This window comes from Thunnus maccoyii, chromosome 14, assembly GCF_910596095.1.
Source record: "Thunnus maccoyii chromosome 14, fThuMac1.1, whole genome shotgun sequence".
Classification (NCBI taxonomy): Eukaryota; Metazoa; Chordata; class Actinopteri; order Scombriformes; family Scombridae; genus Thunnus; species Thunnus maccoyii.
The window spans coordinates 30,336,242-30,362,489 of NC_056546.1; the positions used below are offsets into that span (position 1 = coordinate 30,336,242).

Below are 26,248 nucleotides of genomic sequence, written 5' to 3' on the forward strand. Positions count from 1 at the left end.
AACTGGCACAGTGTGAGTCTGGGACTGGGATTGGTCCAAACGACATCCTTTTCAGTCAGTATGGTCTACCTCAGATAAGAACAATAAGGTGCAGATGATAAATGGTAAATGGACTGTATTTGTATAGCGCCTTTCTGGTCTTCCAACCACTCAAAGCACTTTTACACCACGAATCACATTCACCCATTCACACGCTCATTCATTCATAAGCTGAATGGGTACAGGGGCTACTACGCAAGGTCCCAATCTGCCCATCAGAGGAAATCTAATCATTCACACACTTTCAATTTGGGGTTAAGTATCTTGCCCAAGGACACATGGACATGCAGACTGGAGGAGCCGGGAATCGAACCGCTGATCTTCCAATTAGTGGACGACCCGCTCTACCTCCTGAGCCACAGCCGCCCAATAACATATTTATCGTCATTAACATCCTGGGTTCATCATCATAGGTTTAAATGCTTTTTGTGAGACATTGAATTCTCACTGTCTGTCTCTCCTCTCTCTCTCTCTCTCTCTCTCTCTCTATCTGTGCAGCTCCTTTGTGACGGGCACCGCATGCTGTGAGAACTTCTCCCCTCTTCGCGTCTGGGATGTTGAACGGTAAGTCATGAAACAGCTCTGACATGCTACAGCCTGCACGTCGTTCAACACACTCAAATACTCCCTGTTTTAATTCTTATTAACCTTAATTACAGCAACTCACACTATTATCTACCTATTCAGCTGCTGCATTTATTGAGGATACTGTCACACCGGATGAAAACGGTGATTGGCCAATCATATGGATGCTCAGAGGGTTATCCTCAACAAGACTTACAAGAATTTCACATTTGACTGCTAGTCAGGATGTCTTTTACTTATTGATGAATTGAAATGGCTGTCAGTATTACACTTTAGGTACAGGTACTTTATTAGGAACACCTGTGCAATCTAATGTAATCCAATACAACAGCTCTGCCATAAATTCTACAAATTTACGACTTTATATATTCATTATTTAGGTGGTAGTGGGTGGTGGTGTACTGGAGTAAAGCACTATACTCCATACTACACGTCATATACACAAGGATATTGAGGATGTGTCAGACAGCACTGGCTGAAGGAGAATGTAAATCAGAGGAGTGTGGTGAACCTCTCATATTATTCATTGCAAAACTTTTGAACAGCTGTACCAATCACAGTGGTGCACACAGGGGAGAGATTATGTACACTCTGGGTGCTTCCCCACTCACATGTCTTACTCACATCTTAACTTGATGGCTGCTGTTAATGCAGACATTACAACAGATGAACAGTTTCTGAAATTAAACAAATTGGTCAGACACATTGACTGTTAATAAATATGGAGTCATGGCAGCTCCCCAAAGGTGAAGCCAAAACATCTGGCCGCCCCCTGGTGGCTGGCTGCACTGTAGGTCATAAATCCCGCCCCCTCCATGTTAGCGGATGGGACATGAGCCAAACTAAAAAATCAAAGTACATGTCAAATACATTTTTCCCAAAGATGGTTTCTGTCAGTATAGGTAGTTCTCATCATGCTGATGTTTGTTCCAATGCTCATTTTTCCAGTAAGTTTGTTTTTAATTAGTTATTTGATGACATAAAAACGGTGTGTGACGTCATGATTGACAGCTGTGACAGCCGCTTTCAAACCTCCATCAAACAGTGGGACAGCAGAGGGGGCGCGCCCCGCGGGCCGTCATCCCACCACCCAACACTATGTACAGACTCTGGCTCCAAATGACGTCACACAAGCAAGATGGCAGCTCCCAGAAAGGAGATATTTTGGCTTCACTTTTGCATAGCGGTAGGAAGTGGAGACGCATCGACCATATTTACATAGGCTACAGTCAATGGTCAGACATGGAGGTGGATGCACTGCTGCACAACATCAGAGTATGGAGCTTACTTCTTAATACTTGTTGAGTATCTACAGTATATTGACACATAAAGTCCAGTATTTGGACAGTTATACATTTTTTGTTCTTCAGGCTCTGTGCTTCAGCACATTCCATTTGAAATAAAATAATGGTTACTACATTAAAGTGCAGAGTCTCTGCTTTACTTTGAGTAGGTACTGTTACATCAGTATAGAAAGAACTGTGTGGGAGATATAGCACCCAAAGTTTAGGGTAATTGGACAGATACACATGAAGTCAAACAAAATCACCACATTTAATATTTAGTGTCAAATCCTTTGCAGGTAATGACTGGCTGAAGTCTTTGAAACATAGTCATCAGCAGACGCTTTGTATCTTGGCTCATGAACTGTTCTTTCTTTCTCAACAGTTTCTTCTTTCCATCATTTTGATAGAGGTTGATTTTTGTTTCATCAGTCCATAGAATTTTGTGTCAGAACTCGACCGCTTTCTTTTTGTATGTTTTTGTGAACTGCAGTATGTCTTTCTGTTTTGAGGCTTACCAGGGGTTTGCATCTTGTGCTGAATCCTCTGAGGTTCTGGTCAGCAAGTCTTCTCCTGATCATTGACATTGAAATATGTCTTTCTACATGCTGGAGAGAATTATTGAATTGCTGTGCAGTCATGAAAGGCTTTTTCTTCACCATGTGAATGCTTTTCTGATCATCCACAAGACTTGTGCTCCTTGGTATACCAGTTTGTTTCACATTTTCTAGTTTTCCTGTGTTCACCTCAACTCCAGGTGTGTTCAACTGTTGATTTTGGCAATCCAACTACCTTTGATATCTCTGACAGACAACTCCACTTTAATCAAATGGCAACTCTCAACTCTCAATCAACTCTGAGCCATGTGTGAGCTCTTTTGTGCTGAACTAACGTCTGCCAACTTTTGACTTCAGCTTGGAGTGAGATTTTGCGGGATGGGGGACGTAGGGGGGTTTATTGGGTAGCATTTTTGATATACACTCCAGATATTACACATATTTTTCTTTTTTTTTTCTTTTATTTGGTGTGAGATTTGAGAGATTGATTTGAGAGAGATAGAGCGTGTTGGCTGTATAATGTTAACCTAAAATGAAAAATGATGTTACTATATTTCAGCATTGAGGTACTTACATTCATGATTTTGCATAGGCATACTAACCTAATCTATCATTGGAAATCACAAGAAAGTTTCAGAGTGACAGAGACACAGAGTGTCCCCATAACCATAGCAACTCACATTCACTCCTGCCTTCGTGCACATGATGTGAGAGGAGAGGGAGAGATGCTATGCTGCCACCAGAAGAGTCGCTGACCAAGATTATTCTGAGCAGCATGTATGGGAATAAATTATAACATAATAGATTTGTGTATATTTCTCGCTTTCCCCCGATGGTCTGAATAAGTCACTGCTGCACGGTGCTGCTGTTGCACTGTGCTGCTCTGTCTTGTTTGTCTGTGCGCTGTCAATGTCCTCTTTTCGCGCCGTGACGTTATCAGTTATGAATTTGTTTTTGAAAATAGACATTTTCAATTGCATGAGTCTCATGGTCAGTGCGTGAGAGTTGGCAGCCCTGTAATGTTGAAACTACTGTCTGGACTGTACATATTTCTGTACATAGAGACCACACACTCAATAAACAAAATAAACAAAAAATAAACACTTTAACACACTAAATTTCCCTAAATTCCCTAAAAAAAAAAACTCCGCAATGCAGCATAAGAGTTTTGGTGAAATGTGGAGAGTATTAATGGATGCCAATGCACTTTTCTCCAGTTATATAAAGTTTCTATTGGCCTAACTGATAATTCATCTGTTAGTAAATGTGGTTGCTGGGAAAGTGAATGAGGATAATTAGCATGAATTTGATGGAAAGTCTTTCCAGAGCCCTCCCACCTGATAGCTACATCCTTAGATCCTTACTGGCAGTTTAGCAGCGCTCCAGAGCGGACATGAGGGAGCAATATGATCAGCTATAAATGTTCAAAATAAAATCGATAGCCTTTCAGTTTGTGAAAGAGCACAGTAACATAAGTCTGACATCCTTTTTAGGCTCCGACTGATATTACAGGACTAATCATAATAACAGTGATTGTGCGGCTGTATACTTTTGTATTACTGTATATTTGTCTTGAATTAGCCAAGATGCATTTTGAACTGAAAATAAGAAAAAAAGAAATACTTTTGGTTAGTAAAGAGAAAGCAGACAAAGTTGCAGTTGTGTTTTTATGGGGGAGCTGTTCACGGCCATCTCTGTAACTTTCCGACACCGACATTCACACCCACTTCACGCAGCGATTGGCCAGCTGGGCAGAGGAGAGAAAGGAGTCAGGGTGAACAACTGAGAACAACAGTATGACTGCCTTCCAGGAGAGACTGTCTGAAAATATGCACCGTAATCCCCGTATTGAAACTATCTCGCGTCTCCCCCATCCCCCTTCCCCTCTCTATGACAGTTGGCTTTTCAAGCCGCCATTCGGAACAACTATAAACACCTTTGATTTCCGACGTACGAAGTAGGTCTGATCGACCATAAACTGACCCTCACCCATTATCCTCCTTCTCCTCTCTCGTTAAGTCAACCATATTCAGTCTTGATGAAAGTAGAAGCTATCATCATCAGCCTATGCTACAAAATCCTTTTGCGCACGTACAGTATGTTCTTTCCTGTGTCTCTCTACATGTGTATGTGCTTTCATACATTCTATGTACCATGTTACTAGTGTTTTCACACCTAGCTGTTTTAAATTTTTGATTCCAGTTCAGCTGCATTATAGTTAAACAAACTGTGATTATGGGCTACTGACAAAATGTCATCTCATATACCAAATTTACCAAAATAATGTTCTATTGAAGTGAATTTTTCATGTAAATCATAAAGCATCAGTGCATGAATGTAGCAGTAACACAGTATGTGACCCCTTGTTGATACAAAAGCAAATGAAGCGCAGGTTTGAAAACACCCTGGAACACACTCGTCCCGAACAAGGAGTAGTTGAAGGTGAGGGTCTCTGAAAATTCCTCTCTTTGAAAGGTGAGGCTTAAACCTGATCCATGCCTGACAAGGCTGCTGTAATTCCCAGCTTTACCTGGGCCAATTAAAACAGGCCGACACAACACAACACACAAAAAGCTGCTTCCTGCTGCCAAATGGCCTGGAAATCTGAGGAGGGGGAAGGAAAGCAGATACACAGGGAGAGTGAGGAGAAGGGATGGGTGGGCAGGTTATTCTGGAGGTTGCAGGTGTTGAGGGAAATTGGTTTGGTTGGAACTGAGTTACAAGGTGTAGCAGACCCAGATAATGCGTGTGTTTTTTAAGTCCAAGTGATGGTTTTTTTTCTCCCTGGCCAGACATAAAAATGAAATGTTTTTATGACGGAACAACATGATCACAAAATCTTCAGAAACCATACTAAAATCTTCAAAATATTTTGTGCTATCAATACTTTATTGGCTAAGAATAGTTAGAATACTAAGATAAGATAAAGAGAGCAGTTAATAGGGTTAAAATCAATGCAATCTAATTCAAATTGAAAGAGAAGCTCTAGTTGTATGCAAGGTTAAACAAATAAGTCATACTTGTCATATAAATATGTCATATAGGCAGGCTGATCATGGGTGAGGGGCATATTTTTAAAAAGCTGTATTAAATATTGGAAAAAGTAAACATGTCCTGTCTTGTGTCACCTTTTTCAATATTTATTCAAGATCATCTTGTCCAAACTCTAATTAAATGCTTAGAATTGCCTAAACACAACAATAAAAACCTTAATCTCAGTCATTATCTTGATAAAAATCATAAGCCTGCAAGCATTTTTTCACAAAATGTATTTTCTATTGCAGGTTTGTAGTATATAAACAGAATTTTAAGAGAAAGGTTCAAACACTTCAACACAAGTCTGAACTTAATGCTGTCAGATAAACATAAATGCTACAGCAACACAGTTAAATGCCACAGAGAGAAATGAAATACCACACATGCACAATAATCATCAGTCCCTCCTAGATTTAAAATTTTTATCCATGCCAACTGGATGAAATGAGTTCTCTCCTGTCATTCTCCCCTTGTGCAACATAATAAAATAGGCTGCAGCATTCTCTTATAAATGATGAAACTGATATGGAACTGTGAGAATAGGAGGCAGGCTCACACTCACAATGGTTAATGAAGACTTCAACAGCAAAATCAGTTTTCAAGTCCATCAGTGATGCAGCCTGTGAGAGAACAGAAACCACTCTTACCATACCATGACTGCTGTCTCCACCAGTGACAGGACAAACACCAGTGAGCATTGTGGCTCTTTCTGTAACAGTCTTTTCATGCATGAATAGAGATATAATCATAAGACAGACACCTACTGCTGGACTGCCCCCATTCAAATGAATGAGAGGGCTACGTTTCTTCACACAGGACTAATTTCATTCTGAACAGATAGATGAAGCCAGCAATATTACGTATTACATGTCTGAAAAGGGCTTCTGTTAGCAATCAAGCAGCAGAGCTTTGAATGAGCTGAAGTCAGTCAATAATCCACTACAGTAGACTAATCAGTGAGAAATGAAGGGATGAATTAGCATCCCAGATTGAAGTATGTCATCTTAGTTGTGGTACTGATGTGGGCTTTGAAACATAAATCAGATTCCAAAATAAACTCCACACTGACAAACTGCATCACAACTGGTCTAGTCTTAGTCTACTTTCAAGAAGCTGTTGCTTATCTAAATAGATAAGCAGGCGGGATTTTAGTGAGGTCAGAGTCTGAGGAAGTGAAGTGGCTTCGCTGTTATTGTCCTGACAAACTGTAACAACATGAATGCAGACACCTTGAGTGTTTCACACAGACATTCACACAATTGTGCGTTGTGATTTTCCATCTGATAAACAGCTGAGCAGCATACCAGGCTGGGTGTGGGTGTACAGTCAGATGGGTGCAGGGTGAGGGTGATCAGGGTGCATTGTTCATATTTACTGTTACCGCTTTGTTTGTCCAGCTGTTTTGTTGCTGCTTCTTGTCTAAGCGGTGGTTGATTGTAGATACTGACAGAGACGGAGTGTCACTGAATGCAAGATGCTTCTTATTTAACAGTTGTGCAACAGGTCAAACAGCTGCAGCTCGTTTAAGAAGACTTTGCATTAAAACATTATTAATTCATTTGTCCATTCATCTGTTTTTCACATTATAATTTAGTTTTTACTCACTAACAAAAAATAAAAAATTGTTATATTTCTGTTTTTTTCAAAGATTACTTTTCATTTAGTTTTAATGTCGTCAATCAATATTCTTAGGTCATAGTTTTCATTGACGATGTTAACACTGATCTGGAAGTTGTTTTAAAATATTCTTTTATGATGAAGAATTTGTTTATCAAATATCTGAACTGATTTCTTAATATGTTAATGTTCTTTCATTTGAAATGGATACCCTTTATGTTAATGTCTCACTTGTGAGAATCCTAAATTGCACATATTGTACAGTACACACACACAGACACACTGGCTCACCCTCAATCCTCACCTCTTCCTCCCACACACACCCGTCAGCCCCTACACACCCTCCAGCAGCACCTACCAGCATCAGCCTCAACCCTGTGCATTAGCACAACCGCATGTCCCTTTGATTCAAGATCCATGTGAGCCAAAACATCATAAACAAGACACTGTTACACCTGCAGCACCAAACAGCACCCAGCAAAACAGCTGCTGCCACAGCCAGATTACAGAAAAGAAAACCGCACACTTCCAGGAAGCATTCCAGCAGTCACTTCCTGTCTTAGTGGAAAATAGTGGTGTCTCTGTGTGAGATGCTTACAAGTTGAAGAACAGACTGAAGAGCTGATGCTGGACTGTTTGGACACGTGTTGCGCATGTCTGGAAAGAAATGGAGTCCCAAAAAAGTCTTTTTTGCTGCCAAACGTTGAATATTTGTTGGAACTGCAATTGTATTCATTCTGCGTGAGGAATGCTATATGTAAGGAAATGGGTGATTTATTAAATATACTAATGGGGTCAGCCCCAAAAAAGATCAATGATTGAATGAGTAATGAAAAACCAGTGACGAGATTGTTTTTTGCAAATCCAAACCTGAGACTCTGCCTCTAGCAAACCCCATCGGGGATAGGTTGAGAATCTTCCCTTTGGACGACCTTCCATGACAATTAAATCTTGGAAGACAACACTTACAGCTCGATGGAAGGCCAGTAATATCCTGCAATATAAGTTCTCTCCCACTTCATTTACCCCAATCTGACACAAGCCCACATTCACCATCAACAAAAAGCTTTTTATCTTCTCCCACTGGAAAGAGTGAGGAGTAACCAGCCTGGGACACTTGTTCAGTGACGGTCTGCTAATGCCCTTCAACCTTCTAGAGGATAAATTCAATATATCAGACTGCAGCTTTTTTCAGTACATTCAACTTTAAAAAATCATTAACAAGACCAATAATCCTCAGAGTGCACTACCTCCCCTATACCAGAACCTCCTCTTTCTCAAGCCAACCAAAAAGATATCTCAAATATACAAGATCCTTCTTTCTCATGACACCTCTATTTCACTGCCTATAGATACATGGACCTCTGGCCTTCAACTACATCACTCCAACATAGACTGGCAAGCTATTTGCAACAATACTTTCTCCATGACAGACCACCCCAAGACTCAGATAATACAAATCCTACATAGAACACACGTCAACACTTAAAACTTCACCATATGGGATTCTCCAATAATGACAAATGCTCTCACTGCCCAGACGCCACTAATGACCATATTCATGCATTTTGGCTCTGCTCATACATTCAGTCATTCTGGTCTGAGGTCATGGGCATCCCCCTTTGCCCTTCTGTTTGCTTACTAGGTGATCTCTCCTCCATCCACATTCCAAATAAAAGAATGCCTGTTTCATGCATATCACACTGGACTGGAGCTGCTTTAACTCTTAACATGAAACGTCAGGAGTAATATGCAGGAGGGACCTGAGGGAAACAGAAAGGTAGAGTCGTGTAAAAAATATACTGGACTGTTTCATGGTGTTGTGTTGTGTTGCTGAGCATAGAGCTCCGCTAAAGCCACTTTGTTATGCGTCTTTTAAACTGCGTCTTTCTCTCACTGTCTCTCTCTCTCTAATTGTCTGTGTGTGTCCAGTAAAACAGTGCCGCAGATTTGAAACCTGCTTTTCTCAGATGTTAAATTTCAGACGCAGTTTCTGCTGCAGTAGTCAGTCTGAGTTGATAAATCAGGTGCAGTGACTTGTATGAATTTCCATCCTCTCCTCCTTTTGTGCCTCGAAACAGCCTTAAAATACATTACATTGGCCAAACATGCAATTTTCAGCGGTGCTGCTTTTCTTCCTTTTTACCTGTGCAAAACCTTGCCTAGTTCTCAGTAAATTGTTTACTACAAAGGGGCTGCAAATCCTCAGTAAATAGTCCTCCAATTGTGGACTTCACTGGCTAGTCTACTGCAGGCATTAATGAGCTACTCAGATGTAACTAATTAAAATTGATTCTGTGAAAAAGACAAAGGTCAAAATGAAACTTGAATTTGTTGTCCTGTTATATTCTCCCTGCATGCCAGTGTGTATTGTTTACACTCATCCAAAGAGTATGAACCACCACTCTGTATCATGTTGTTACCTGGAAAGATAGAGGGAAGCGGGCTGTGTCTTTTTGCTTTGTTGCAAAAAGATCAGTGTGACTGTTGCTGACTAGCTTTTTTCAGACCTTTCAACTTGGGATGCCCCGATCAAGTGTTTTTGGCCCCAATCCTGATCCAAACCCTTTAATGTTGGATACCATGGCACAGCTGCCTAGTACACACTCAAGTGTAGCCAGACTGATGCGTTTGATAATTGAGTAACTGCATTAATACAAAATTTTATTTAGTTTACGGTTGTCTCTTCTTCAAATGAGCCTGGAGGTCTGCAACAACAAGCAACATATTATTTTTTCATGGGGGGGGAGTTTCTGTTTTTTGTTTTCAGAAAGTCATTCAAGGGCAAAGAAATTAAGGCAATCAAGACATTGATTGTGCTTGGTACAAACTCATCTTTTTTTTTTAATACTATGTAGACCACCAATACAGGCCCAGAGTTTAATTTACAGAAAAGAATCAAATTCACATCACTGTACTGGCCAGAAAAAGGACAACTGTGTATTTTCCTCAAATCAGCCCCAGCTTGGTTAATAACTTCCATGACTACTCTACACTTGTGCCGTCACTTTTTATGTTGGCACCTATGAGTACAAGTTGAAAAACGTATGTGGTAACACACAAAAATGACAGGGGGCCCATAAAGCCCTGGCTACCATTCAGCTTTTGTGGCTTTTATTTTAATTTAATTTAACACAGCGGCACAAAGAGTTCTTATGATCAGCCATATAGAGGGGGATCCCACACAAGTGGTGCCATCGGAGCAGCACCCCAACTTTTCACACTGTCTTCGCTCATGGCTAAACACAGAGGGGGAAAAAAAGCATCAAAGAGAAAGGATTCCTGACCATCACTCCCAACTCCCAAGATGCCCCTCTGTTTCTTCAGAAAGGGAGCCCTCCTTTTTTTTACAATCATAATGGCCAGACCAGGATTCCTGGCATTCCTGACACTGAAAAGAGTGGGGTTAAATGTCTGCGTCGGGGTGGACGCTCTGTTATACAAATTGCAGTGTTATTGTCTTTGTAGCGCACGCGTATGTGTGACATTTTGAAAGTGGGCATTGTTGATGGGTCCCAGCAGCCAGCACTCCTCCTCTCCACTGTCTCTGCCAGGAAAGCTCACATTCCTAATGCAGTGAGCTCAGAGGTGCAGGGTAAATTGGGTGGACGTGCAGCAGGTTGCATGGCTCCCCTCTGTTTGTTTTAAGGAATCAAAACCTCAGCAGGGCTCCTTTTCTCTACCTGTCTGACGGCTTTTGACGAGAGGGCCTGTTTCCCAGTGCGTCCCCAGGCTCCTGTTTAGAGCTCAGACTTAACTTTACAAGAGCCTCCGACCACTTCTGTCACAAAAAACACACACACTGCTTTTCTTTAGCTGTCCCCACACTAAAGGATAATGCCTTTAGCTTCTTCTATTTTTTTTCAACATTCATTAATGATTCCTTTCACAACTTGTGTGTGTGTGTGGCCCCTAAAGCCAACATGGCTCCTGCAGTGAGACCAGACAGGCTTAAATCAGGACTTAGACCCTGTGTGTCACACAGCCAGTAGCCCCTTCATAACAATCACTAAGTCTGTGCCCCCCAGGGCCACCAGTCTACCCATCTTACAAAGTAGCTGCCATACTGCAGCTCCAACTGCTTCTTTCTCAAGCAGCAATTATTTATCTCAAAAACTGTTGATTCCCAGTTCAATCTTTGTCATTTTAATTGCAATTTTCTGCAACAGGCTTAAAGGTTGAATCACTAGGGTTAGGACTAGGGGTAGGGTTACAACTTGGATCCTGTTTTTGTAGTTTGGGCCATCTAGCATTTCTGTTATTACATTGTAAGTAATTCAATATTCAACAAGTCACACAATTTCTGTCCACAGCGACACAATCAGTCAGACGATCAGGCAGGTTGTTCAAGCCACCAGTTTATCCAGATGATCTGAACCACTTTATTTGGAGGTCAAACTGAAAGTGAGGACACTTTACATGTCACCAATTGCTCAGGAAAACTGTGTGCACACAACTACTGTAGAATAAGTACAGTGGGTCGAAGTTGAAGTTGGTGTGTTCATCCCTTCCCACCTGGACCAATGCAACTAGAGTACCTCCTCACCTGGACCCCCTGTTTCTGCTACCATACCTCTGCAGATTGTCCAGAATGTTGCTGCCCGCCTGATTTTTTGACCTCCCCAAGTTTTCCCACATGTCTCTCTGTTCACTACTCTGGATCCTGCTGCAGCTCGCAACCAATTCAAGACTGCAGAAAAATGAAGGGAACTGCTCAGTCCTACCTACAAGCCATGCTCTCACCTACCCTCCAGTGGTACCCTTATGCTCCCCTGCCTCTGCACAACTGGGCTGCTAGTCACTCCCAGGACCCTGTGGTCACTCATCTTGGTTCAGTCTGTCTCTGCTCTGACCCCACAGTGATAGAAGGAACTCCTCACTGAAGTCACTGAGCATCTTACACCACACGCTGAAAACCATCCTCTCAAACTTTTGAGCTAAATGCTTTTATTGCAAAGAACTTTATATCATATCTAATTTCTTAAATCGCTAAAAAAACATTATTACATATTAAATATACATATATTACATGCTAAATATATGTAAAAATAATTTTACCTTTATTTACTCTTACCTTTGACTAATCTGGGGGTTTGTTTCCAACCTGCTTGATCGTCTGACTGCTTGAGTTTCTTCTCTCATCTGACTACAATGACAACAACATTATTATTACTGATAGAAATGATGGTCAGAACTATGAAAATAAGACTCATGTAATATACCTGAATTATCCTTTAACAGAATGTCAGTGAAGTTACTGGACCTTGAGATCAGATGTCTCCATTGGAATTTAGTTTTCATGTCTCTTTACTCGTAGTGAATCCGATTTCTTGGCATATCCACTGTGGCTGAGCTTTAGTTTGACAGCAGTTTGAGTGGCATTACACGTCATTCATGCTCGTCCCTGTCTTCCTCTCCTCTCCTCTCTCCTCTGTCAGCTCTACCGCCTGTGTGATGTCTTTCACAGGTTGGCCATATCCCTTGCGGCCCTTTCTTGTCTACCAGTGACCTCTGAACCTCCCACTTGTCCGAATGTTAGAACTTCACCCTCAACGGCATGCCGTGACAGTAAACCAACCTCAGATATGCTTTAGCAAGTCTTGCAGTAGACCATGCCCATTTTCTGTTGCTCTAAAGATCTGTGGGCTGATATCACATTTCAATAAAATGTCTACTCTACACTGATAATACACACTAGAAAAACAGAAATCTTTTTTGTTCCAGGTTCATCATTTTTCATCATGATGTAAATGTATAGAATATCAACAGCTATACCTTTATAACAAGAGGTGCAGTGGTACATTTTAATTCCAAGCCATTCAGTTCCTTATGCTACTTTCTTTGGTTTGGTACAATGTGTGAACCAAATAATCACTGACAAATTAACCTGATCCACTCTAGTTAGGGCTATGTCTTAGTATGTCCAAAACAGAAATTTGGAAGCATTGTGGTTTCACAAAAATTACAAATAAAGTTACAGTTACTGTATCAAATGTGCTGAACCATTTGCAACCTTATTACCAGATCTATTGTAGAGCTTGAGCCTGGCTATAATGTTCCTTCACATGTGCATCGCTCAGTCATCCAGGAATTATCCATTGCTCAGCACCAGTTGACAGACCTCCAGGGCTTCAGAGAGCTTCAAGGATAAGGCAATATTTTATATTTTTCTTCTTGTCAACAACTCAGATCCAAATCAACAATGAATTGGTCCACTAACAAGTATTGTGTGTGTATCAGTGCCTGACATCTTATTCTCTGTGCCATAGAGCTCTATTGTTGTCCAAAAACACAACAGTGAGCCACACTGTTGCACTGGATAACATGTTCCTTCATCCCCATGAACCCACACACTGTTTACATACACACACACAAGTTTATTTCAACTTAATCATACTCACACTGTCTTACTGCCAGAAATACTCACTAGAGCACCAAACATGGAGTCTTTTAGCAGTAACATTGGAGCTTGGGGTTGAGAGCCACGGGCAAAGTATTGCATTGTTTCCTGTACATTCATTCTGTCAGGTGTGCCACTGCAGAATTATGAGCCCTGCTGCTAAAATTTCACACAATGATTAATATCAATGGGATACTAATGATTTTCACTAGCACACTGTGCAAGACCCTATGTTATCGTGGAATTGTTTTGAGTCATCGACTAGTGCATCATATCCCAGAATCCTCCCTCTCCTCATTCTTCAGATGACATCTATGTAAAAGGTACGGTTATAATAGTAGCTAGCTCCTTTAAGGAACAGGGCAGCATGTAATGTGTGCATGTATGTGGTTGAGCGAGAGAGCAAGCGGCAGAAAAGTGACATTGAATGCGAGCGGAGCAGATGAAAAGGTTAGTAGTAAATTGTCCCCCCCCCCCCAAGCAGTCAACCTAGGGGAAACACTGTATTGACAGATACTTGTACATCTTTGGACAGTAAGAAAATTACAGAATAACATCAGCTTTATATTTTTACAGCAGCAATTATGGAAAATGTTTTCATTTTTCAAAATAAATGACAAAAATATCTTGCGCGTTTTCTGTTTCCTTTGCTGTATTGACAAGTTACCAACCCATGACCCCAAAACCAAGGTACGGTACATACTGGTACATAATGTGTATGTGTGTACACCATACTTCTAACATAATCCACAGGCAGTATAGCATCATATAAAGTTACATTTGATTTGGGGCTGATGACTTTAACAGGATCTGACATTAGCCACCCTGTGATCTTTACAGCTTACAGCCTGTGATGGTGTGCTCTCCTGAGTACATCACTAACCCTTTGAGGACAGACTGTGTGTGATGGTTATGACTCAGCCAGTCAGCTATGTTTTAGAGCTTTCCATGTGACACTTTCCAGTCAGGCATGCTTGAGGCCAGACTCAGGTATTTAACATTATGGACCCAGACAAGCAATAGAAAGGATGGTCAGATCAGAACATTGCGCCGCTGCTCACTAACAGATACAGTCATTTTGACAGATTATATGCTTATACCTCCATCCTGTAATCACATGCGGCCCCATAAAAGCCAGTGACCTACCAATTTGAGGATCCCTGCTGTTTTGCACTGTGCACTGGCTCATCGCATGGTGCTATTACTGGCTTTAAGATCCCTGCACAGATGTCAGGTCCATTTTATGGAAACTTGGCTTTTATTTTCTCCTCACATTCAAGTGTTCAAAACAGTTTCTGACAGTTTATCTCACAAAGCGTAAGACTGTAATCATCTTGTTTGAAGGATTTCAGTGAGTAGGGTTATGAATTGTGGATCTCTCTTTAGTTAGAGTGGTAGTGCTGTGGTGGAGACATCATTATTTAGTTATGAATGAACAAGCTCGTATCCCTTTTGGCTTGAATGAGTTTCTTTTTGTGCGGCATGCGCTAAGCTCCTTGGTTTTAGTGGTAAGGGGAAAATGAGGGGTCACTACCCCACACAGACACAAACTCAGCCTCATCATGGACTCCCCATTGGCCCAGGCTTAGTCATGAGACCCTGGCAATGAGAAAGCTCTCACCCAATAAGGCGCCCTGTGGGGAAAGCCCTGGTCCAATAAGAAGGCCCCCTGGGGTAAGGCTGGGAGATTACCAGCCCAAACCTGCGGATTGAGCTCCAGGGCGAGGGAGGGGGGCACGAGTCGAAGCACAGGGCTGCTCGGTCGCCAAGGCCAGCGGCCTCCTTTAAATGGTTGCTACGGGGCAGGTATCAAACGTGCAAGAGTCGCACACAGTCACGGTCATGGAGGGTATTAAATGGCAACAAAGAGACAGTTATTCTGCAATAATCCGCCCTGCTGAGTGCAGGTTATTCTCCAATAATCAAGAGGCGAGGAGCAAGCGGGACAGAGCTGTGATCACAAGAGCATAGTGCTGCATGGAGCTGGACTCTCACACACACACACACACACACACACACACACACACACAGGTCACACCACATCAATCTAGAAACACAAAGTTTATTTATCACTTGCACATACACACAGATTACCTCTCTGACTCTCTCACTCACACACTCTCACATCTGTCCCCAGCCCCACACTCAGAGCAGTGTTCACTAATCCAGACTGTGGACACTTTGTCAGTCCAAGTAAACCCAATTTTGTTTAAGATGAAAAACACAATCCTAACTTTTGTGATTGAAAAAAACATGACAGTAAATAACCTAATTATGTGTGATATCTGGACATAAAAATGATTAAATGTAACTCAGCGGATAAGAAGATATGAAAGCATTTCTATTTTCCAGTTTTAGATCAAATTGGTCCAGGCTTCACCCAATGTATGCTGGGAATAAAGATTTGTATCCATGTGATAAAGTTTCTTGATATGGATAAAGTATCTGTTGGTGATTTATTATGTATATATACAATAAGTGAATATGTGTTCTGATTGAACTCCACACAAATGAGTCTTTCAGTCAAACAGTCGCTATGTTAGTTGTCTTCTCTGTAAACTGAGATGCAGACATACCACTGTATACCACAATACCACTGTTGATGCCTAGTGCAGGGTTTAGTGCAGGGTTTAGTTTATTAAAGTAGGTGTCTTACACATATAGTACATCTTCTTCTTTTGCTGGTTAAAATGACAGGTTCATATAGTATAGTACATTATGACATGTAAAATCATCACAGACAGACTAAGTGTTGTTTGACACCACTTACTGCCATTATGGTAGAGGTAAAACTGCTCATGGAAACATTGCCTCTCTGATTCTTCCATACAACAACTGCCGCACTGCTTGGAGAGGCTGGTCTGCTTTCAGAACAGATTCACAAGATGCTTGTGTGTTGGACAGTTTTGGTAACATGGCATGGCTCTAGATTAGATGTTTAAGTTACTCACCACCTCTAAAAACACACATTTTAGATACATTGCATATGAATAAACAGTGAAGTAAATAAATAAATGAAACAAATGACTGTTTCCTCAATATGTCAAATAAGTTATTGATAAGACAGTCAAACTCACAGAGAGGCACACCAGGTGAATAGTTAGTTCTGTGTAAAAAATATTCACGTTTGGGGCAAATATACATCATCATCAATCATCATCAACCCCGCCCTCCAAAATTGATTGACAAGCAAGTGTTTTCTTACACTTAGATATATAACGAAATACAAGACATTCAGTGTCACATTGGGGTAAAAGACTAGAACAAAGAATACATTGTAAATAAAGCCAAACTGCAGATTGATGTAATAGTATAATAATTTTGTAATAGAGTTTTAAGATATTAAATACATATTGATATATTTCACTGAATATTTGATTTCTATAAAAAATATAATTCATCATATCTGTTTATTTTAATGTCCATTCATGAATATAATTTTGTCATGTTTTATTCTTTGATTCTCCACATTTCACGTGATGAATTCACATATAGGCACAGGTAGTTTTCAGACATGTGAAACACATTTTACGTTTTTCTTATCTTCCTCCATCCTTCTCCACCAGGCTGGAGTGTGTGTGCAGTCTTGGCTCAGAGTTCCGTCGAGGGGCCGGTGTGTTGGACATGGTGTTTGAGTCGCCTTTCCAACTCTTTACCTGCGGCTATGACACCTACATTCGTCTGTGGGACCTCCGCCTCAGCCCAAGGTACGCCCACATCTGTCTTTTTTAGGGTTCAATTCCAGTCACTTCTCTTGTGACCATAAACACACAAGACATTTTGTAAGTATGCAGCAATAAAAGTTGAACCAGTGGCCCTAGCACAGCGACAGTGGATCAAGGATCTGATAGTTAAATAGCGACACCTACAGTGCATCTACTATACTGTCCATCACTCCATACAAATTATACCTCAGACCATTGAGGACACTGAGGTCATGTCCTTAATATTTCTTCTAGGTATTTGAAGGTTTTAGCAACCCTTGGGGAATTACATCCTACAGTTAAAACTTACAAATGCTTATAGGCTGATTCCAGTATTCATAGACAGAATATGTTAGATATGAATACTTTTAGATCATTAAAATAAATAAAATAAACAAGACAAGTTAACATTTATGTGCCAGTTTATTTTTAAAATTGCTGGTGCAAACACTGTAAACAAGCTACAATGTCTGTTTGTATGTGAGATGTTGTATGAGACTGCCTGTTGAAGTGAAAGCATTAAAGGGAAATTCAAGTGAAAGATTTGAAATTAGTTGAGGTGTAATCACTGAAAGCATTTGAAATGTTAGTTTTAAGTTGAAGCCCAGTTGAACTGTCAGATTAAGGCGTTTGAAATTTCAGTTGAAGTTGAAGCACTGGAGATAGCTAACAGATAGTTGACAGTCTTTGAACTGTAAATAGTTGAAGCGTATTTTGGTCAATTGACATGTAATGGGTAAAGGCAGATGAAGTGTCTGTTAGTGCTTGAAATTTCAGTTGAAGTGTAAGCTTTGATGAATACATTTCACTGAAAGCAGTCTAAATGTCAGTTGACACATCACAATATTCATATTGCCCTTGAACCATTAACATTGTGGCACTGATCTTTTGTCACTTTGATCTTGACTAAATGGAGGAATTTCCTTAAATTTCAGCCCTGATTCTATTACATATTATATATACTAATATCAAGGGTCAGATCATTGTGAAAATTTTCAAACCAGTTTGATATTAAGCCAAATACTGGACCTGACCAGTAATATCGAATTTTGCCACTAGGTATCATGCAAGACTCAGCCGCTCCCGAGTGGAACATAACGAGAGCCCATGAATGAGAATGTAGCAGCACCATAGTCAGCACATCTGAGTGACACATTGTGTTTTTATTTCTCACAACAATCATTCAACTTCACTTTTCTTCTTGTGTTAGGGTGCTGTGTGTAGACGCGGTGTTTCCAGACAGCTGGAAACATCGCGGCTACACACAGCACGGCTATGCTCAGCTAAAAACGCTAGCCATGCTAACTAGCTGCTAGCCGCCGTGCAGGCTGGTAAAATGATCTGTCGCTTCCCTTTGTATCCACGGGTTGTTTTCAAAACACAAGCTGCTCTCAGACTGTTGGAAGCTGGAGGCAGCCCAGTCAGGTTTATCTGGGTTTCGCCCGGGTCAGCCTAACTCTTCCAGCTGGTCTTTGGCATCCAGCAGCAGCCGGGGCTGTCAGTGTTGGAGCCACTGTGTGAGATGTTTAGACATCTCATTATGACAAATGCTAGTTCAGTCGATTTGCATTAAGTCAAACCGGTTTAAGCTTGTACACTGGACCGGACTGGCAAAACCGGAAACCAACGCAACCCTTCTAAAATCCTTTACTAATGTTTTATCCTGAATCCACAATGTTAGGTGAGAAATTTATTCTGACCTCAAGTCCATCCACCAGGTTATCCTAGGCTAGCCTGGTTCCAGACATCTGAATTTATGCCAACATCTCTGAACATTTATTCAGTGATACAAATAGTCTGCCCATCGACAGCTATTTCTGGTGGTAGGAGAAACGTTCTAATCTTCCTTCATAGCAGAGCTGGCAAGTCTCATGCTTTGATTGTGAAACTCACACAATTGACACAGATCTCACAATCTTATGCCACACATGCCTTTTCCCATGCTAACTTTTAGTCTTTGCTTCCTCCGATTTTAAGCGAAGGAACAGCCGTTTTTTTTTTTCAAGTTCAAACAGGCTGAGGCACAGAGCTAACAAGGTTAAGGCAGCACTTTTCACGGACTGTCTGTGAACGCACCAATCATCGTCTGTTTGAACCAAAAGCGTGCAACAACAAATCGTTACAATGCACGTTCTGGTGGAGCTGGTTTATGCAGATATTACCTCTATTTCAATAGACCTGAGAGACTAAAGTGGGGAGTGTTGGATGATAGGAGTGACTTGGTGAGGAGCATAAATCTGGAGTGTAGTTGGTCACTTTACCCCGAATATTGCTCATTTTATTATGAAAAATAAGTACTACTGAAAAAAAAAAAAAAAATCTACTATCTTTAAATGTGATCATTTTTATTGAAACCTCCACAGTTCCTTCTCGTCAGGATGTACAAGCTTCAGAAATGACATTTAGACTCAGGTGTAAAATCATTCTAAGCCTGCAGCACACCCTGTTTTCTTCCAGCATGTGAGCACAGGCTGTGTGTCCATATTAACGCAGCAGCTCTCACTTCAGTGTAAGGCGGCAGGGTCTGTAACCTGATTGGGAGGGCAGCATTTATTTTGGACAGCAGGGGTTAGAGGGCTTTCTGGCTGTATTTTGGGAGGGATCAGTCAAGTAAGACAAATCAGATCTGATTGCCAGATTGCTCTGGGGACTTTGAAAGGGGCTGGGTTGGGGTGAAGGTTGGCAGAGGGGGGTCCCTCTTTAGATATCAATTATTCATACGGTCAAACCTAACCGGCCTCAGGAGGCTCCCAGGGTCAGCCAGGAGGTTCAGGTTGTCTGGAAGTTGGGGCTCAGCACCAAAGAGAAATTCATCGTGATGGACCAAAAACAAATACGGATATTGTGCGCTCCCATGGTGGCTAATTAATCATCAGTTGGATCTCTATCTGAACAATTCAATAACAGTTGGAGTGGGCAATATGAATCACGATATATGTAATTCTATATTGTGGCATCAACATATTCTACTATATTGTCATATTTCTGATTCAATTCAGAAACCATTTATAGATAAAATATCCAGACAGGAATGTCTGTTTTTGACAACATCTCATCACATTAATGGTCAAATGTAATAATGCCATAAATCAGATCTGCTCATTGATTCTCAACACTACTCACACTGATCTGATGACTGACTCAACTTTCAGCTGAATTATATCGTGACAATTAAATGTTATCATTTTTCCTTCCACAAATTACTGATGTCCAAAGCAAACTGTAATTGAGAACTAACAAGCTGAGTTCTTAGTTTTTGTTTTACACATACAATAAAGGGATTTGACTCATGTAATGCATTATAATGGAACTCTTGTCAGTGCTCTCTGGTGGACAAACTCTGTGATGGAAACCCTGTTTCTAAATGACCTCAAACATATGTTTGACATTACTCTACTGACAATTCTTGTTATTTATCAGCCGACATATACACCAATAACAATACATCTGCAGTAAACTAATAGTGGATGATATATTGGCTCAATTTTGGTTTTTTTTTGGCCTAAGTCTAATTTCAATTATACAGTATATTCCAGCTCCACTTCTTAGATTGCTATCTTTCCATTGAGTTAAAGTTTGATGCACAATGCTGATACTATGGTTTCTCACCTTAGTGAAATGTAAAACCAGAATATACTTGCATTGGGGTGGCCTTAGGAATTGAAATGTGTCACTTTCAGCTTGCATTGACAAGGGGTGACCTCCCCCATTGAGGTTTGCTAAAATTAGAGTGTGCATTTATATGTGTGGGTGTGTGTGTGTGTGTGTGTGTGTGTGTGTGTGTGTGTGTGTGTGTGTGTGAGAGAGAGAGAGAGAGAGAGAGAGAGAGTGAGAGAGAGAGAGAGAGAGAGAGAGCGCCTCCAGACATCTCTGCTGCCCCATTGTCTGCCCCTGGTGTCTCTCCATCACTTATTGATGAGGCTGCACTAATGGAGGATCAGTGTCTATTGGCAGAAAATACTTATCCCCAAAATACTTCCCCTCTCTTAACCACAGTCACCACCACCCTGCCCTGCCTACCCCAGCCTCACACACACACACACACACACACACACACACACACACACACACACACACATGCTTACTTAAGTCACTTTTGGGGACCCTACATAGACTTACATTCATTTCCTGGAGACATACCCTAACCATAACCATAATCACTACTTAATTTACCCTAACCTTAACCTAATCCTAACTTTAACCACTGATCCCAAATTCAGCTATTCAGCTTTTTCCCAATTGGGGACACAGCTTTTGTCTCCAATTGGACGATCCATCCCCAATTAACTGGTCTTTAGTCTGAAATGTGTCCCTGAAAGTAGGATAAGTCAGACACACACACACACGTTGTACTAGGTCACTTTTGGGGAATAACATAGACTTACATTCATTTCCTGGAGACCTACCCTAACCCTAACCACTACTTGCCTAACCCTAACCCTTAACCACTGACCCAAAAATCACCTTTTTCCTAACTGGGGACACAGCTTTTGTCCGCAATAAGACAAGCTGTCCCCAGTCAACTGGTCCTTAGTCTGAAATTTGTCCCCAAAAGTAGCGTATGCCGAACCCCCCCCCCCCCCACACACACACACACACTTGCCTCCCTACCTACAGTATACTTTACCTGTAAACAACGGATTGAGTTTCTGTGTTGTCACCAAACCTGCACAACATACACACAGGGATGTAATCTCACCTGTACTGTTGCAGTTCTGTGGCTTACATAGTTTCAGGTATGGCAGATACTGTTACTCTTCCAAACTATGTGCCTTACTTGGTCAGGAAAAAAGATTTTTGATATAAAATTCTGGGCCAATTAAACAATTTTCCCCCATGACCCAGATTCAGACAAACTAATGGAAGCCTTTGTTATGATGATATTTTGAAAGTCTGTAAGGAAGTTGGATTAACTGTTATCAGTTTATTTCACAGATCCGATCATTTCCTAGAAAGGAACTGCTCTTTATTTACACTGTGAAGAAATGTATTCTAATACTTTTGAGAAGAGCTGCTACATGTACATCATAGACTTCCATTCAGTGAGCTCACAAGCCCATTACATACATTTATCAACATCTTATAATCTTATCCATTACTGTGGATAATGTGTGTGTGTGTGTGTGTGTGTGTGTGTGTGTGTGTGTGTGTGTGTGTGTGTGTGTGTGTGTGTGTGTGTGTGTGTCTGTATGTATGTGTGTGTGTGTGTGTGTGCACGTGTGTGATAAACCTTGCCATCCTTCCCAACAGGAAGTGTGTGATGGAGTGGGAGGAGCCTCATGATAGCGCTCTGTACTGCATGCAAACAGACGGAAATCACATGATAGCCAGCGGCTCTTCATACTATGGCGTCGTTCGACTCTGGGACAAACGGCAGACTGAATGCCTCCAGGTGTGTACAGTATGTCTTGAGGATGAATTATACAAAGTGCAGATCGTACCTTACATGCTATGAACAAAAGTTTAAAATACCATTTTATGAGCTGAATTCCAGATGTTAAACAATAACACATAAGCTGTTGTAATGTGACTACATGTTTTGTTTGTTGCCCAGTTCTTCCAGTTGAGCTCAGACCAAGTGAGCAGCCCGGTGTACTGCCTTAGGTTCAGCAGCTCTCATCTGTATGCAGCCCTGGCCACCGCCCTCCACTCACTGGACTTCAGACACAACCCTATCCCCATCAGATGACACACTGACACACACACACACACACACACACACACACACACACACAATTTATCAATTCAATAAAGCTGTTTATTTTCACAATAAGTATTTCACTTTTTGAATGGAATTCTTCATTCTAATCCAGCAACATATTTATTTGGTTTGCTGCTTTGGGTTTTTGGAAGAACTGATGGCAAACTATATACTTATTTAAAAAATGATATAAAAAAAAGAATGATCAAAATTGAAGCAGGAGAGGCAGAGATATTCTGGTTTTCAATCCATAGTGTGGTCGCCTACAATTCCCATAATGCAACTTGAATCCTGCCTGGTAAACTCCCAGGTCTTTAAAACTCCACAACCCCCTAAGTTGTAGTGCAAGCGTTTTGTTGAGCTGAGGTGATGGTACTACCGTGGGATGGTTTGGGCGGTGCTTTTTTACGCGGCCACATTGATTCAAAGATTTGATGGGTAAAAGTAAAGATACACAATCTTTTCATACAAATTAATGTCTGTCTTGCTACTGTGTATGATAGATTAATATAATGCAATAGTGACTCAACTCACAATCAGTTCATCAAACCTTTTATATATGTAGTTGAAAACACTTGATGTGTGGTTGGTACTACTACTGCTGCTTAAAGGAATAATTCAACAATTTATGAAATAAGCTTATTTGCTTTCTTTCTAAGTCAGAAGGACATCGATCTCATGTCTGTGTGTTCAGTACAGAGCTGGAATCTTGATGTGGTTAGCCTAGCTTAGCATAAAGACTGGAAGCAGGCTTGAAGTAGTAGATACACATTTAGCAGCTGTTGAGCCTGTGTGAAAATGTCTCTATCAACTTTGCTGGAGTTAAGTTTGAGATCTGGGGCCAGATACAGAAAACTCTGATTCATGACTAAAACTGTGTACACATAAAGTCAGAAACATTCTTCTTGTTGGATTTATAAAGCTTTGTGTATGTGTGGTTCTGTTTTCTAAATCGCTCTCACATGCACCAAGCTTATTTCCACTCCCACAATGAGCCATAAATGGATAAAGACAAACACACGGCAAAGAAGACGTACACTTTCACAGACGGTGTTGTGTCAACGAGGTTCTCCAACAGCTCAGCCAGTGCAGCGTGACTATTACACACAGCTGTGACCATTTATTGTCCATATCATTCATTCATCACATGTACTCTACCTAAACCATCATCAGTGGTGATATCTCATCATTTTTAAAAGTCAGAACCGTAATCAATGGTTAGTTTGTTGCACTCATATTGAAAACAAGGTTACAGCTCAAATAAAAAGAATGTTAACAGGGAAATAAAATCCTATGTAAATTTAAAAAATGATGAAATTGATCACATAAAAGTAATTCATCAGTAGTAAATTTATAAATGCTCCTTTGATTGGCATGTAGACACATAAAAATCACACAGTCAACAATATTTTTTTTAGATTTCATCTCATGTTTCTTTCTCCACCACATCAAGTCACCTGCAGCTGGCTCTGGAAAATCATGTGTACGCTGGTCTTAAGTATGTGGGAGGTGCACACATTGTCCCTGCACATTCTGTTTTCAGTGTATGTGTGGGAAATGCTGTATGCATGTTTTTTGTGTGTACACATTTTTTATACATCTGGCACCTAAACTGTGACTTGGTCACTCCAGAACATTAACATTGTTGTTTTGGTTTGGTTTTGCTTTATTCTGTCAGATAGAAGATAAATGAGTAGCCTATCTACTACAGCACTTACTGTTCACCAGTTTAATAAACTTTTAAATTTGCTCACAACAAAACACTCTGAAGAAGGCTCTGTGCCGAAAACACGTTAGCGTTTTTCTAATGTGATGTGAGCCAAATAAATAAGTGAAATGTTAGTACTTTGTCCTCCTTGACTAGGAAATTTGAGATGTGCTACTTTTTTTTTCACATTTTTATAACAATTCATTTGTTTACATTTGGAAACTATAGCTCCTGTTTGCATTATTACAAATATCTGTGTGATTTTGAATGAGGTTCTGTTAATCTGGGATGATGATGACTTTGGGCAGAAAGTAACTGTAATAACCGGTAAATATACACTTAAAGCGATCCGGACAGAGCAATCCACAACTCATCTGTTGGACATGAGAAGCATGCTGGAGCCTGCCAGTAAAGGGCTAATCCATTAGCCTCAAGGAAGTCTGACAACACAAATGCTCAACACATGAAAATCACATGTCTGTGAATAGTCCTAGTGAAGAAAACACAGCTCAGCCTCTCCTCCCCTACACTGTGGAGTGACTGCCTGGATCCAGCAGAAACCTTTGAGGGGATTAAGGCACATTAGCCTCTTGACAAACCCATCTCATCACTGTGGAAACACACTGTTTGGGTTTACATACATTTGACCCTTGCACCTGAGATCACACACCAGAGGGGATTGGAGTGTTTGACCCCCCAAATCCTTTCCGTACAATGTGAGGATCCATTTGATGGACTTCACATCAGCATGGCCACACATCTGGATTATCAAACCACACATACAGTACAGCAGGGGCCAGATGCATAAACAATGCATACGCACAAAAACCGTCCTGCACATTTTTCCTGCACATAAACTGGTATTTATAAACATAGAATGTTTGGTGAGAATGTGCACAACTCAAGCATTCTTCAGACAAGTGTACACATATTTTTCTAAAGTGATCTGAGGGTGATGTGATGAGGTGGAGATGAAATATAAAGTGAGAGATAGAATCAAACCTAACACAAACATTGTTTGTGTCGGTTGATAACCAGCAGCACTGATTGTGTGATTTTTTTTTTTTTTTTTTGCGTTTACACAGAGATTTGTAAAACGCCAACCAAAGGCGCATTTATTAACATTAATTACTTTTGTGTGATTAATTTGATCATACTTTTAATTTACATAGGAGTCAACATTTTATTTTGCTGTTAATATTCTCTTTATTTTATCCTTAGTTGTGTCACAACTTGTAAAGTCAGTTTAGATATGAGCTACAAACTAATCATTGATTACATTTCTGAGATATCACTGCTGACATTGATTTATGTGATTAATTCATATGATGAATTAATGATATGGACACTATAAAGAGCTGCACAACCGTGTGTAATGGTCACACATGATGACAGCTGTTCTGTTGGAGAATCTCGCCAGTGCAACAAAATCAGTGAAATTGCACTTCTTTCTGTTTGTTTGATTGACAGCTGTTCAGACTGGTGGAGCAGGCAGCGAATTGATATGAAAACGGCTGGTTCAGGGCGTCTTCATCAATTTATGACTAATTGTGGGAGTGGAAATGAGGCTCGTGCACATTTCACAATGACTGAGATTTGTAAAACAGAACCATGAGTA

At 40.7% G+C, this 26,248-nt stretch overlaps 1 protein-coding gene across 1 annotated transcript in view; it reads left to right on the top strand.

The window, feature by feature from the left end:
- Positions 1-22,997, top strand: part of fbxw4 (F-box and WD repeat domain containing 4) — a 70,876-nt gene extending 47,879 nt beyond the window's left edge. The window contains exons 6-9 of the mRNA XM_042434091.1: positions 538-603; positions 17,084-17,224; positions 22,472-22,613; positions 22,776-22,997. Coding sequence (XP_042290025.1) covers positions 538-603; positions 17,084-17,224; positions 22,472-22,613; positions 22,776-22,910 — 484 coding nt within the window. The 3' untranslated portion in view covers positions 22,911-22,997. The remainder of the gene's footprint in view (positions 1-537; positions 604-17,083; positions 17,225-22,471; positions 22,614-22,775) is intronic.
- The last annotated feature ends 3,251 nt before the right edge of the window (positions 22,998-26,248 follow it).